The sequence below is a fragment of the Triticum urartu genome, chromosome 2A (assembly GCF_056163025.1).
Source record: "Triticum urartu cultivar PI428250 chromosome 2A, HENAU_Tu73, whole genome shotgun sequence".
Taxonomy (NCBI): Eukaryota; Viridiplantae; Streptophyta; class Magnoliopsida; order Poales; family Poaceae; genus Triticum; species Triticum urartu.
Genome location: NC_141874.1, coordinates 192,099,636 through 192,114,524, shown reverse-complemented (window position 1 = coordinate 192,114,524; position 14,889 = coordinate 192,099,636). Strand labels below are relative to the sequence as shown.

The following is a 14,889-nucleotide window of genomic DNA, read 5'->3' as shown; positions in this document are numbered from 1 at the left end:
GTTTCCAGATATTAAAGTCCTGAAAGAGAAAAATAACAAAGCGGGAAGCCCCCAGTGCGGTTTAAGCCGCGTCTTGGGGCGTGCCGTAGTTGTGCCCCCCTCCCCACCTGTGACCATGGTATTTTTAATGCGTAATTATGTACGCGTGGCACGGATTTCGCCGTTTGGCTGGGACCGGGGTGGAGCCGCATTGCTATGCGAGCTCGGAACGTGCCAGGCGGTCCTGTTGCCGATTACTCCGGGCGCGCTTGAAGGTGTCTGGGTCCTTAGTCGCCGAACTAGTGGATTGCCTTAAGAGGCTGCTTTGCGCTTCTGCTGCGAGGGCCGCAGTGTGCTCCTCCGTGCGGAGAGAGCGCTCTATGTTTCCATTGTCTGTTATGACCCCCCGAGGTCCTGGCATCTTGAGCTTGAGATATGCATAATGCGGTACCGCATTGAATCTCGCGAATGCGGTTCGCCCGACAGTGCATGGTAGCCACTGTGGAACGGGACTATGTCGAAGATTAACTCTTCGCTTCGGAAGTTATCCGGGGATCCGAAGACCACTTCCAGTGTGACTGAGCCTGTGCAATGGGCCTCTACACCTGGTATGACACCTTTAAAGGTCGTTTTTGTGGGTTTGATCCTTGAGGGGTCTATACCCATTTTGCACACTGTGTCCTGATAAAGCAGGTTCAGGCTGCTGCGGACATCCATTAGGACTCGAGTGAGGTGAAATCCGTCAATGATTGGGTCTAGGACCAGTGCGGCGAATCCGCCATGACGGATACTAGTGGGGTGGTCCCTGCGATCGAAGGTGATCGGACAGGAGGACCATGGGTTGAACTTTGGGGGGACTGGCTCCAACGCATATACGTCCCTTAGCGCACGCTTCCGCTCCCTCTTGGGGATGTGGGTTGCGTATATCATGTTCACCGTCCGCACTTGTGGGGGGAACCTCTTCTGTCCTCCGGTGTTCGGCTGCCGGGGCTCCTCCTCGTCATCGCTATGTGGCCCCTTATCTTTTTTTCGGCATTTAACTTGCCGTCCTACTTGAACACCCAACAATCCCTGTTGGTGTGGTTGGATGGCTTGTCGGGGGTGCCGTGTATTTGGCACAAGCGATCGAGTATACGGTCCAAACTAGACGGGCCCTGAGTGCTTCTTTTGAATGGCTTTTTCCGCTGACCGGGTTTAGAGCCTTTGAATCCGGCATTGACTGTCGTATCCTCAGTATTGTCGCTATTAATTCGGCACTTATGTTTGTTGCGACGTGACCTGCCATTGCCATCCTTGGTATCCGAAGTACCATGGTTATTTGATATGTTATTGCTGCGAGCCAGCCAGCTATCTTCTCCCGCACAAAAGCGGGTCATGAGTGTCATGAGGGCTGCCATAGATTTCAGCTTTTCCTGGCCAAGGTGCCGGGCGAGCCACTCGTCGCGGATGTTGTGCTTAAAAGCTGCTAGGGACTCTGCATCCGGACAATCGACGATTTGATTTTTCTTTGTTAGGAACTGTGTCCAGAATTGCCTGGCCGATTCCTCTGGCTGCTGAATTATGTGGCTCAAGTCATCGACATCTGGGGGTCGCACGTAAGTGCCCTGGAAGTTGTCGAGGAATGTGGCTTCCAGATCTTCCCAACAACCAATGGACTCTGCTGGCAAGCTGTTGAGCCAATGCCGATCTAGTCCTTTGAGTTTGAGTGGGAGGTATTTTATGGCATGTAGGTCATCACCGCAGGCCATGTGGATGTGCAGGAGGAAACCCTCGATCCATACCGCAGGATCTGTTGTGCCGTCATATGATTCTATATTTACGGGTTTGAAACCCTCTGGGATTTGATGATCCATTACTTCATCTGTGAAGCATAAGGGGTGTGCGGCGCCTCTGTACTGGGCTATGTCGTGACGCAGCTCGAATGAGTCCTGCCCGCTGTGTTCGGCTCGGCCGGACTTACTTTTACTATATCCGGCGTGACGATTATCGTCTCGCATAGTGGTGCGCCCTCGTGATCCGTAGATCGATCTTGCATGTTTTTCTTTGTCCTCCAATACGTCTCGTAGGTCTGGCGTATTTCCCCATGCCTTTTTATTTGAATGGCATCGGGGTGCGGGCTAAGCTTTTGGCTAGAATGTCTTTCTGTCGTGGCCACGAGGTGGCCGATCAGCCGCGTCATACGCCGGGGATGTAGGTTTCGGTGCTTCCTCCTCCAGTCGGGGTAGCAACCTGCACTTTGGGTAAATCTTGGAGGGGCGTTCGAGTTTATATTCCTCGGCCGCCAGGACTTCAGTCCATCTGTCAGCTAGCAAATCTTGATCAGCTTGAAGCTGCTGCTGCTTTTTCTTAAGGCTATTTGCCGTGGCTATAAGTCGGCGCTTGAAGCGCTCTTGTTCGACGGGATCCTCAGGCACGACGAATTCGTCATCGTCGAGGCTTGCCTCGTCTTCGGAGGGAGGCATGTAATTATCATCCTCCGCCTCTCCATCTGCCGCTCTCTCTGGAGGGCTGGCTTCTCCATCCTCCCTCCCTAAATCTTGCTGGAGGGGATTGTTGCCGTCTTCGGCACTGTCCAGAGTGCCATTATCTCCTGTGCCGGTATCACCATTTTTGCCTTGGCGGGACTTAGAGCGGCGCCGCTGACGCCGGCGCTTGGGTTGCTTCTTGGAGGGGTCATCCTCCGTTGTCTCGTCGCCATTGCCTTCTTTGGGTGTGTCCACCATGTATATATCGTATGATGAGGTGGCTGTCCAGTGCCCTATGGGCAGTGGTTCCTCTTCGTCTCCCGCATCTTCGTCCATACCATAGATGTCTTCGGAGTCGAAGTCGAGCATGTCGGTTAAGTCGTCAACAGTGGCTACTAAGTGGGTGGTGGGTGGGCGGTGAATTTCTTCGTCATCCGCATCCCAATCCTGCCGGACATAGTTCGGCCAGGATCCTCCTGACAAGGAGAGAGACCTTAATGAGTTCAGTATGTCGCCGAAGGGCGAGTGCTGAAAAATATCCGCGGAGGTAAACTCCATGATCGGTGCCCAATCGGATTCGATAGGAACGGGCGCAGGCGGTTCGGAGTCCGTGGCCGGAGAAGGATCCGGCAGTTTGGCAACACGGCTCTCGTGAAGGGTAAGGTCGATATTCGGCTCGATCGCCGCTGAGGATACGGCCTCCGTGACGGGGTCTATCCACCCGTCCATGGATGGCGCGATTGGCTCCGAATTGAGGCTCGGGGCGGCTGCCGGTGCGATCTCCTAAATACGGTCCGATGGTAGAGCTAAATCGTACTCATCATGACCGCGTGGCGCACAAGGCAGGGGCTCGAATTCGTCGAAGATCAAGTCTCCGCGGATATCGGTCGTGTAGTTTAAGCTTCCAAACCTGACCTGGTGGCCAGGGGCGTAACTTTCGATCTGCTCCAGATGGCCAAGCGAGTTGGCCCGTAGTGCGAAGCCGCCAAACACAAAGATCTGTCCGGGGAGAAAAGTCTCACCCTGGACTACATCGCTATTGATGATCGTAGGAGCCATCAAGCCTAACAGCGACGACACAGAGGAGCTCTCAATGAAAGCACCAATGTCGGTGTCAAAACCGGCGGATCTCGGGTAGGGGGTCCTGAACTGTGCGTCTAAGGCGGATGGTAACAGGAGGCAGGGGACACGATGTTTTACCCAGGTTCGGGCCCTCTTGATGGAGGTAAAACCCTACGCCCTGCTTGATTTATTCTTGATGATATGAGTATTACAAGAGTTGATCTACCACGAGATCGGAGAGGCTAAACCCTAGAAGCTAGCCTATGGTATGATTGTATGTTGTCCTACGGACTAAAACCCTCCGGTTTATATAGACACCGGAGGGGGTTAGGGTTACACAAGGTCGGTTACAAAGAAGGAGATATCCATATCCGTACTGCCTAGCTTGCCTTCCACGCCAAGTAGAGTCCCATCCGGACACGAGACGAAGTCTTCAATCTTGTATCTTCATAGTCCAACAGTTTGGCCAAAGGATATAGTCCGGCTGTCCGGAGACCCCCTAATCCAGGACTCCCTCAGGCCCCATGGGCTGAAGTAGCATGGGAACCAGCCCCTCGTGGGCTGGTGCGCCCCACCCAAGGGCCCAAGGCGCCTAGGGTTGGAAGCCCTAGGGGGCCGTTGCCCCCCCCCGAGGGGGCATGCGCCCCCTGGTTGGAAACCCTAAGGGGGCCGTTGCCCCCCGAGGCCCCCTCCCTCTAGATGGGATCTCCAAGGGGGGCATGCGCCCCCTAGCCCCTATATATAGTGGAGAGGAGGGAGGGCAGCCGCACCCTAAGCCCTGGCGCCTCCCTCTCCCTCCCGTGACACCTCTTCCTCCTCCAGTAGCGCTTGGCGAAGCCCTGCTGGAATCCCTCTACTTCCACCACCACGTCGTCATGCTGCTAGATCTCCATCAACTTCTCCTCCCCCCTTGCTGGATCAAGAAGGAGGAGACGTCTCCGCTCCGTACGTGTGTTGAACGCGGAGGTGCCGTCCGTTCGGCGCTAGGATCATCGGTGATTTGGATCACGACGAGTACGACTCCATCAACCCCGTTCTCTTGAACGCTTCCGCTCGCGATCTACAAGGGTATGTAGATGCACTCCTCTCTCTCGGTGCTAGATGACTCCATAGATTGATCTTGGTGATGCGTAGAAAATTTTAAATTTCTGCTACGATCCCCAACAGTGACGGCAAGCAATATGTATATACCCACGCCCACAACTCCTTTGTGTTCTACTCGTGCATATAACATTTATGCATAGACCTGGCTCGTATGCCACTATTGGGGAACGTAGTAATATTCCAAAAAATTCCTACGCACACGCAAGATCTATCATGGTGATGAGTGTTGTCCACGTACCCTCGTAGACCATAAGCGGAAGCATTATGACAACGCGATTGATGTAGTCGTACGTCTTCACGATCCGACCGATCCTAGTACCAAAAGTACGGCACCTGCGCGATCTGCACACGTTCGGCTCGATGACGTCCCATGAACTCTTGATCCAGCTGAGTGTCGAGGGAGAGCTTCGTCAGCACGACGGCGTGATGATGGTGATGATGAAGCTACCGGCGCAGGGCTTCACCTAAGCACTACGACGATATGACCAAGGTGGATTATGGTGGAGGGGGGCACCGCACATGGCTAAGAGATCAATGATCAACTTGTGTGTCCATGGGGTGTCCCCCTCCCCCGTATATAAAGGAGTGGAGGAGGGGGAGGGTCGGCCCTCTCTATGGCGCGCTCCAAGGGGGATTCCTACTCCTAGTAGGAGTAGGTTTCCCCCCTTACCTAGTTGGAGTAGGAGAAGAAGGAAGGGGAAGAGGGAGAGAAGGAAAGAGGGGGCGCCGCCCCCTCCCTAGTCCAATTCGGACCAGCCCATGGGGGGGCGTGCAGCCACCCCTTGAGGCCCTTCTCTCCTTTCCCGTATGGCCCATTAAGGCCCATTACTTCCCCGGCGAATTCTCGTAACTCTCCGGTACTCCGAAAAATACCCGAATCACTCGGAACCTTTACGATGTCGGAATATAGCCTTCCAATATATCGATCTTTACGTCTTGACCATTTCGAGACTCCTCTTCATGTCCGTGATCTCATCCGAGACTCCGAACAACCTTCGGTGCATCAAATCACATAACTCGTAATACAAATCATCATCGAATGTTAAGCGTGCGGACCCTACGGGTTTGAGAACTATGTAGACATAACCGAAATACATCTCCGGTCAATAACCAATAGAGGACCCGGATGCTCATATTGGCTCCTACATATTCTACGAAGATCTTTATCGGTCAAACTGCATAACAACATACGTTGTTCCCTTTGTCATTGGTATGTTACTTGCCCGAGATTCGATCATCGATATCTCAATACCTAGTTCAATCTCGTTACCAGCAAGTCTCTTTACTCGTTCCGTAATGCATCATCCTGCAACTAACTCATTAGTCACATTGCTTGCAAGGCGTGATGTGCTTTACCGAGAGGGCCCAGAGATACCTCTCCGATAGACGGAGTGACAAATCCTAATCTCAATCTATGCCAACTCAACAAACACCATTGGAGACACCTGTAGAGCATCTTTATAATCACCCAGTTACGTTGTGACGTTTGATAGCACACTAGGTGTTCCTCTGGTATTTGCATAATCTCATAGTCAAAGGAACATGTATAAGTCATGAAGAAAGCAGTAGCAATAAATCTGAACGATCATTATGCTAAGCTAATGGATGGGTCTTGTCCATCACATCATTCTCTAATGATGTGATCCCATTCATCAAATGATAACACATGTCCATGGCTAGGAAACTTAACCATCTTTGATTAACGAGCTAGTCAAGTAGAGGCATACTAGGGACACTCTGTTTGTGTATGTATTCACACATGTACCAAGTTTCCGGTTAATACAATTCTAGCATGAATAATAAACATTTATCATGATATAAGGAAATATAAATAACAACTTTATTATTGCTTCTAGGGCATATTTCCTTCAGTGTGCTCCAAGGGAAACCCCAGATCTGGTTTTGCAGATCGGATGATGGCGATGTTCCTGCTTCGTCACCCCCATGGGGGCATCATCTTTGGAGCCATGCATCGACTGGAGGGACAAGTGTTTGGCTTCGGTGGCTGGGCGCAGGTCTTCACGTGTCTAGTGCAGTGACCAAGGTGGAGCGGCGTGGCATCTACGATATCGACGACAGCGAGTCTGGGCAGCATGGTGCAACGCGGTCATGTCGCTAGACACCGTTTCATGGGCGCGCGCAGGAGGGTGACGCTGTCTGGTGCCGTGGTGGTACGGTATAAGGGTCTGGCAAGATCAATGCATGGATCACGCCTGAAGATGGGACATCGGAAGGTGGCGACGACGGATTCTAGAGCATGCACAGGCGGTGGGCGCTGAGGTCTACTTCACCGGTTGGTGCTCCCGGCTAGCCAGCGGGCGGGCTGGTGAGGCCACCGGTTCTCATGGTGTGTGTTGGAAAGAGGTCAGAACACATCATCAACTTTATAGGTAGGGCGACAATGGTCGCCAGAAAGGTGGATTTGGGTCAATTAATGTATTTATTTTGTAAGACTTTGTTGAATAATATAATAAATATGGTTGTATGCATCGCTCAATGCAGAGGCCGTGGGTTATCCTCTTTCTCGGAAAAAACGGACATAAAAACTAGAGTAGGGTAAAATTTTCTCATGTTTCAGTAATATTCATCATCAAACCGTGGCATGCAATAATAATCAGTTCATCACCATCAATAACAAACGATTAACATGCATCTCCACCTCTCGCACAAAGACCCTCTTTAGGGCCTACTAGTGATCACTATGTCTACCACCATTTCCGTTAGAGGTTTCGTTGTTGCCGTCATCTCTAACCAATATCTTGTGCCAATAAGAAGAGGAGATTAGTCATGATTTCTCTAGGGTTTCTATTCCCGGCACCATCATTGCAGAAGGTGAAGGAGGCAACATTGCTACACATATTTTTCATAGGCAAAATGCATAAATGCTTGGCTTCAAATTAACAAAGCCCCAAACAGATGAGAAGGTACATGGTGCTAATAAAACAACTACAAACATCAATAAAAAAGCACATATTCGAAAGAGAAAGAACAAGCCCACCTTGTAGTTAAAGAATCCCTATAGAGAAGAAGTTGGATCCTAGGGAGAAGAAACAATCAACAAGCGAAGGACACACTCTCGTCACGAGATCGGGCCGACTCAAATGTCAACCTTATCCAACCCCAGAGAGGGATCCCCTGGGTCTGGTATGAACAACATCAATCCATCAAATGATGAAGACGCTCATCCAAAGAGTAGCCGATACAATCCTAAGAAGGGGCATTGTGGCCCATGATTAACGGAGTACTATGCCGGGGGCGACATATCAGCTAGGAAGTCAGTCACTAGGATAGCCTCATGGCCCAAAAGTCCAAGGCCCCTCGCCCCGCAAGAAGGCATCCTTTCAGAAGACTCTCATCTTGGTGTGCAAGTCAAGAAGCCCCCCCCCCCCTCGCCCGATCTGAACTCTAGGTCAGTTAGCAAAACATGTAACCCTAGGCCTCATCCTCCTTTATGGGGCGAGGCCATGGGGTAGTTCAAGCCATCTGGCATCATCATCATAGTCTTGATAGCATTATCGCCACATACATTGTAACCCCCCCCCCTTCATATCAGGCATTTTCCCCCATCAATTAAATACAAAGTAGGAGTAGGGTATTATCTCCATTATGAGGGCCTGAACTTGGGTACACTTCCCACGCGTTATTCCCTCGGGTACTTTTGGTCCTACACACTACCATATCAGGACTACCGATGGTTTTCAGTACCGTTAGTTGGCGCACTAGGCAGGGGCTAGGCCGATTGAAGATCTAACCCAGATCGGATATCGACTTCAAGACAAAATCTTCGAACTGAGCCAAAGTTTCACCTTTGGCTCCCTCAACCTCCTCACAGACTAGGCGAGTCATCTCTATATCAGCCCGCTGCCCACCCCCTTCCGAACCCTCTTCTTCGGAAGCCTCGAGTTCATCATCGACCTCGACAAAAAACATCCGCCTTCACGTCCCACCACTTCTACGAGCATTTGACACGGCTCTTGAGCATGCTCCGGAGCCCGCATGTACAACCCCAGCTCTGGTCTCTCACCCAGACCTCTCTAAGGATTCATCATGAACCCTCACACCTGAAGCCCACATCATCACTGCGACCTCCCATCTAAGGTGCCGCACAAATACAACATCAACCCTCCTACTTGAAGGAAATATGCCCTAGAGGCAATAATAAAGTTATTATTTATTTCCTTATATCATGATAAATGTTTATTATTCATGCTAGAATTGTATTAACCGGAAACTTAGTACATGTGTGAATAGCTAGACAAACAAAGTGTCACTAGTATGCCTCTACTTGACTAGCTTGTTGGTCAAAGATGGTTATGTTTCCTAACCATAGACATGAGTTGTCATTTGATAAACGGGATCACATCATTAGGAGAATGATGTGATTGACTTGACCCATTCCGTTAGCTTAGCACTTGATTGTTTTAGTATACTGCTATTGCTTTCTTCATGACTTATACATGTTCCTATGACTATGAGATTATGCAACTGCCGATTACCGGAGGAACACTTTGTGTCGTGGAATTGTCATGGCAGATGTCCTTTTGCAAGGACTTAGTCATGGAGCCATCGCAACTAGGAAGCTTAAAGGGGTTAATCGGGACAAGGACACATGAGGTTTATACTAGTTCAGCCCCTTACGGTGAAGGAAGGCCTACGTCTAGTTGGGTTGGAATTGCTTGAGGTTTCGATGACCAGGGAGCGAGATACGCTATGCCTGGCTCTCGATTAGTTGTTTTCTACCCTAAGCCGCTGGCGGGTCGTCCCCTTATATACACGGGTTGACGCCCTGCGGCATACAAAGTCCCGGCCGGCTCATAAACAGTGTCTGGCTCGGCGACTAGTTACTTCTACCTTACAGTACAAGTTATACCATCATGGCGGTTTATCTTTACGGGCCTCAGAGTCGCATGTGGGCCTTTAAGCCTTTTAGTGAACCGCCATCTTCATGCCTTGGTCTTGGGCTTCTGATGAACCTCTATTTGCGTAACCCGGCCCCTCCTGGATGGCTTACACAAATATTCATATCCCCAACATTAGGCCCTAGATTGATTTGAACCGGTTCATGTCAATCTTTGAAAACCTTATGAACTGGCCTTTAGTCTTCTGTCTTGCATGAAAATTGTAACCCGCCGTGACGTCATCCTCTGGCTCCGGGTTAAATCATCGTGACGTCATTTTCAATAAAACTTATATTTTAATCCATCATATCTCCAACGGATCTTTGCCTTTACTGATCCTCCCGAAAATCGAGGCGTCGGGGCCGCTGGATAATGATGTCTTGGTCTCCTTGTTTCTCACGCCGTCTCAGTCGGTCCTCCTTATAAATAGGCGCGACCTAGGTCTTTTCCATTTCCTCCGGTCGTCTTCTTCCTCGCACTCCCTCTTCTGCCGCTTGAGCTCCGCCGCCGCCACCGTCGGAAACCTCGTCTTCACCGACTCAGGCCGCTGCATCACCCTATTTTTTACCAGAGAAACAACGGCAACCCTCCGCAGTTCTTCCACATCGGTGAGTTTTCTTTCCCCCCTTTCTCAAATTTGCATTAGTACTGTCTTGAGTTCGTCAACGTTCATTGTCGCCCGACGCAACCTCCATTAGTTCTTACCTCTAATACCTTGTTCAAATCATAAAAACCACATAGAACTGTTGCGGAGGATGTTGTGTGCTTATTCCGTATGAAAACAGATCTCATTTCCTTGTTTTGGAAACCCTCCTTGAGCATATGAACTTCCCTGTACTGTTTTAGGTCTAGAAATTTTTCCTTTCCAGAGCATCGTTTGATCCAAAATAATAATTGCAATTTGTGAAACCTGATTGCTCCACACTTAGCCAAAAACTGTGTCTGTTGACTCTGTTTCAGCCATAGTAGTCCGTGCAACCGGTTTAAGATAATACCGGCTGTCAGCACCGCTTGCCTCTGGTGACTTAAGAAAACCTTAATCATCTTTAATACCTGCAGCTGTTAAACATTATCACATAGTTACCTGTATGTCATTAGGCCCCTTCTTAAGCCGCCATCTTAAATAACCCAATAATGTTTATTCTCCGGGTTATAATAAACCAGAGAATTTCCTTTATCTTTTTGTAGGCTTCAATTTACCCAATGGCACCCAAAGCTGTTAAACCTCCGGTTACCTGCAACTGGGTCCCATCCATTGTTACAGAGAGAAAACTGTCCGAGTTTGTAAAGTCTGGCCATCTGCCCAAGAAGGATGTCATGTCTTATCATGCTCCTGACCCATCTGAAGAGAAACCTCAACCCAAGGAAGGGGAGGTGATCATTTTTACCGATCACATGAGCCGGGGATTTGCTCCTCCCGATTCAAAATTCTTTAGAGACGTTTTGCACTTCTTTAACTTAAGACCTCAAGACATCGGGCCCAATTCCGTGTCAAATATCTGCAATTTCCAAGTTTTCTGTGAGGTCTACCTTGGAGAAGAACCCAGCCTACCTTTGTTCAGGGAATTGTTCTATTTAAACCGACAGAATGAGCGGGCCAACGGGCCCAGTCTGGAGCTTGGTGGCATATCGATTCAAAGGCGGAGAGACTGCCTGTTCCCTTATGCTGAATTGCCGAGTCATCCAAAGGACTGGAACCAGACATGGTTCTACTGCCAAGATACTTCTTCGGCCGGTGAAAACCCACTGCCCGGCTTCCGTGCATTGCGCCTTGAACCTACTCACCCGCTGCCGGATAAATTGACTGCTGTTGAACGTCTGCCACTCACCCCCAAGATCAAGAAGATTAAAGCTCTTTTAGGGAACAGCTTAGATGGCATTGACCTGGTCCGAGTCTGGGTTGCTTGGAGAATAATTCCGTTAAGCCGCCGCCCCAGCTTAATGTGTGATTATTCAGGCGAGAAAGATGACCCTCAGCGTCATAGTCCTGACGACTTACCAGATGACGTAGTGGAAGCTACAACTCAGACTTTGTTGAAAGAGGGCACAGTGAATAGTAACGCTTTCGGCTTACTACGTTTTTGCAAGAAGAACCCGGCCCCTGCAGTAAGTTTCCAGCCGTCCAGTTATTTTTTATCATGTTATACTGTATTCTTATGCATAACCCTTTATAACCTTTTGCACACAAATGATAACTTCTGGAAAATCCAATATGATCATGAGGCGGCCAAGAAAGCCAGGGCGGCCAAGAGAGCCGAAAGGAAACCCGCCAAGCCCACCACTTCAAGGAAAAGGAAGCCAAGCGCTTCTGAGCTGTTTCAGCTTGATGATACTGATGATAACGAGGAAGAGGTAACTTTTTAATTTCCCTTTCTCCTTTATCACTACCTTACTGATATTAACCTTCTTTCAGGAAGACACGGGCAACAGCCAACCCATCGAGGAAGAGGTAATTATAATCTCCTCCGACTCCGAGCTTCAGCCACGTCAGAAAATTCGAAGAGTAACCCAGAAAGTAAGATTTTCACACCCTTTGGCTTACCAAGATCCTGACTTTCTTTTGAAGCAACAACAATTTGAAAACCGGAGGCAGACCCGGACCAGCAAGGATGCAGAGCTATCCTCCGGCTTGCCTGACACAACCCGGAAGCGTCGGACTGAGGTTATCTCCAACTTAGACCCTTTTTTACCTTTGGCGGGTCTAATCCGTCAACCTCTCAATTCCTCTGACTCCAATTACCAGGATACCTCTCCTTCATCCGGCGAGTCGATGCAATCAAACATGCCGGCTTTTAAGACTGCCCCTGGGTAATATCAATTTATTCACCTTATGTTTTTCTTTCTTCATGTTTCTTTACTTATTTCTTTGCTTTGCCCACAGCGTGCAGGTTAAGCCCAGGAAGAAAACCAAGAAGGATAAACCGGCCCAAACCCCTGTGGTGACTGAACCGGAACAGGGTATAGCTACTCTCGACTCCTCCACACATCAACCGCCGCCTGAGCCGGCTCAAGACATTGCAGCACCAACTTCTGACTCGCCTGCTGAAGATATTCCTGATGATTCTGTTAACCCGGAGGCACCTAGCCTAGTCAAAACGGCTGACCCAAAAGTGGAATTTCTCAAGGCTCAATTCGTTGAGCCGGCCAGGCCCACCGTCCTTGCCAAATGCTCGGCTAAAGAGGAGCTGCTAGAACGCCGTAAAGCCAAGATGGATATCACCGACTATACTCATTTGAGTATTGGAGAGATCGTCTCAGGCTATATCAACCAGGTGCAAAGCAGCCGTGACCTGGAAGTTGACATGGTGAAGCAAATACAGCAAAAATCTGAGGTATGACTTATGCTTCTTTACTTTCAATCATACTTACTGTACCAGCCCCCAAGTCTATTGCTTATGAATAAATATGCTGTAGACTTAGAAAAATTGTTAGAGCTGCTTGTCTGGCTTAAAGAAAAATATTTAAACTGGATGTAACACAATACCTTTAACTTGCGATACACATTAGCCCCCAAGTGCCAAGTATCTTTGCTTGCAAAGTATTTGGGACTTAATATCCAGGACCGGCTTAATAATTTAGAAAGCTTCTCTATGCATTAGCCCCCAAGCGTTAAGTATCTTTGCTTGCAAAGTGCTTGGGACTTAATATTATTTACCGTAATCTTGACTACTATCCGGTGCAATGCAGGCCACCATAAGTCAATTTGAATCGGAGATCGCTGACTTGAAGAACCGCCTGGCAGCCCAGGAGATTGAACTTCAAAAGGCCAACTCCAAATTTGAATTCAGCGTCTCTGAACAAGAGAAGCTGAAGAAAAATTTTGAGTCGGAGAAGAAAATTTGGACTGACGAAAAGGCCGGACTGGTGACCCGGGCCGAGACAGCAGAGGCGTCGCTGGCAAACGTAACAGCCGAACTGACCGGCTTACAATGCCAGATATCTCGGATGGTCTCAGTGATCTTTGGTAAGTTATCTTAAGCAAGCATTAAATATTATAAATATTCCTTCAATTGTTACCTGAGGTTTACCTTATACTTACCAATACAGGCCCCAGGAGCACAAACCTCAAGCAGAATATGCTCATCAAACTGAAGGCGGTGTATACTCTAGTAGAGCAACTGTACATCGGGTCACAACGTGCCTTGGCCGTTATAGCCTTATCAAATGATGTGCCCCACCTCTTGCAAGATGTGTTACAATGGCTTGCTGTACTTCCTCAGCGAATTCAAGAGTTGAGACGGGCCCAAGCAAGAGCCGGAGCAATAGCCGCTTTGAGTCGGGCCAAAGCCTGGTTGCCAGAGCTAGACCCGGCCGACATCGCTCTTGGGTATCCAAGTTTAAAGGAGGATGGTACTCCATTTGATGAAAAGGATTTCACCACCTACGTGAGGGATATACGCCCTGTGGCCACTCAAATTGGGAACGACACTGACCTCACCAAGTGTCAGCCGGGTTATGACAAGGAGAATCGGAGAATCCCCACGCCGCATTATGATGATGTCAGCTTGATCCCTCCAATCCGTAAGCACACCTTTGCCCCTGAAGTCGACCCGACCGGGTTAATAGATGATGAAGCTGAGTTTGAGGCCTTGAGTGGCATTGACTGGGCCTCATCATCCTTCCAGGACAAAGCAGCCGGCGGAGAGGCAGAGAAGGATAACCTGGAGGCTTCAAGTCAACCCCAAGAGTAGATTGCCAGGCGCCACCTGCTTATGTCGTTGTAGAAAAACAATGCCGCATCATTCAGACTCGGGGAGTCTTGTAACAGAGTAGAAAATACTTTGAGTTTTGCTATGCCTTTGCGCATGCTTATGGCCCTTAATACTTGCATAAGCCGCCGTCACTATGCACTTTGTAGTTTATATGAATCTGTTATGTCCTTTGTAGAAATGTCTTGCATTGCTCTAGGATGCTTACGGATGCTTTTCCGGCTTATATAAACCAACCCCTGAGGGTAAGTTTAACTCCTGAAAATTGGCACATAAAAGCTCACCTTGTACTTAACAACCTGATGTAACCAATATTAATCCTGGAGGATTGCAATGTATTCCATTGTATTTTCAAGAGGGTCGCAAGATATCCAATGTTGATACTTGTAAAATATGATGAACAAAATTCAAGGGTTTCTGATTCGAATACGATCAGTGAACCGTCCCAAAGGGGTTGAGCTAAGATTCGGATACGATCTGTTAGCCCCCAGTGGCTGTGGCGATGCCGATCAAGTGGGTATCGACAGCTATGTTCTCTTTGGTTCGAATACGACCTATGTTTGAACAGGAAGCCCCCAAGTGACCATAAGAGTTGTTTAATGACGCTGATTCGAATACGATCCATGTCAGACCCAAAGGGGTTAAGCTATGATTCAAATATGATCAAGAAGC

General features: G+C 49.0%; 1 protein-coding gene across 1 annotated transcript in view; it reads left to right on the top strand.

The window, feature by feature from the left end:
- Window positions 1–14,199, top strand: part of LOC147984498 (uncharacterized) — a 53,625-nt gene extending 39,426 nt beyond the window's left edge. Inside the window, exons 3-9 of the mRNA XM_087541127.1 lie at window positions 10,773–10,882; window positions 11,096–11,395; window positions 11,922–11,957; window positions 12,075–12,316; window positions 12,390–12,840; window positions 13,196–13,472; window positions 13,556–14,199. Coding sequence (XP_087397253.1) covers window positions 10,773–10,882; window positions 11,096–11,395; window positions 11,922–11,957; window positions 12,075–12,316; window positions 12,390–12,840; window positions 13,196–13,472; window positions 13,556–14,199 — 2,060 coding nt within the window. The remainder of the gene's footprint in view (window positions 1–10,772; window positions 10,883–11,095; window positions 11,396–11,921; window positions 11,958–12,074; window positions 12,317–12,389; window positions 12,841–13,195; window positions 13,473–13,555) is intronic.
- Window positions 14,200–14,889: the final 690 nt, after the last annotated feature.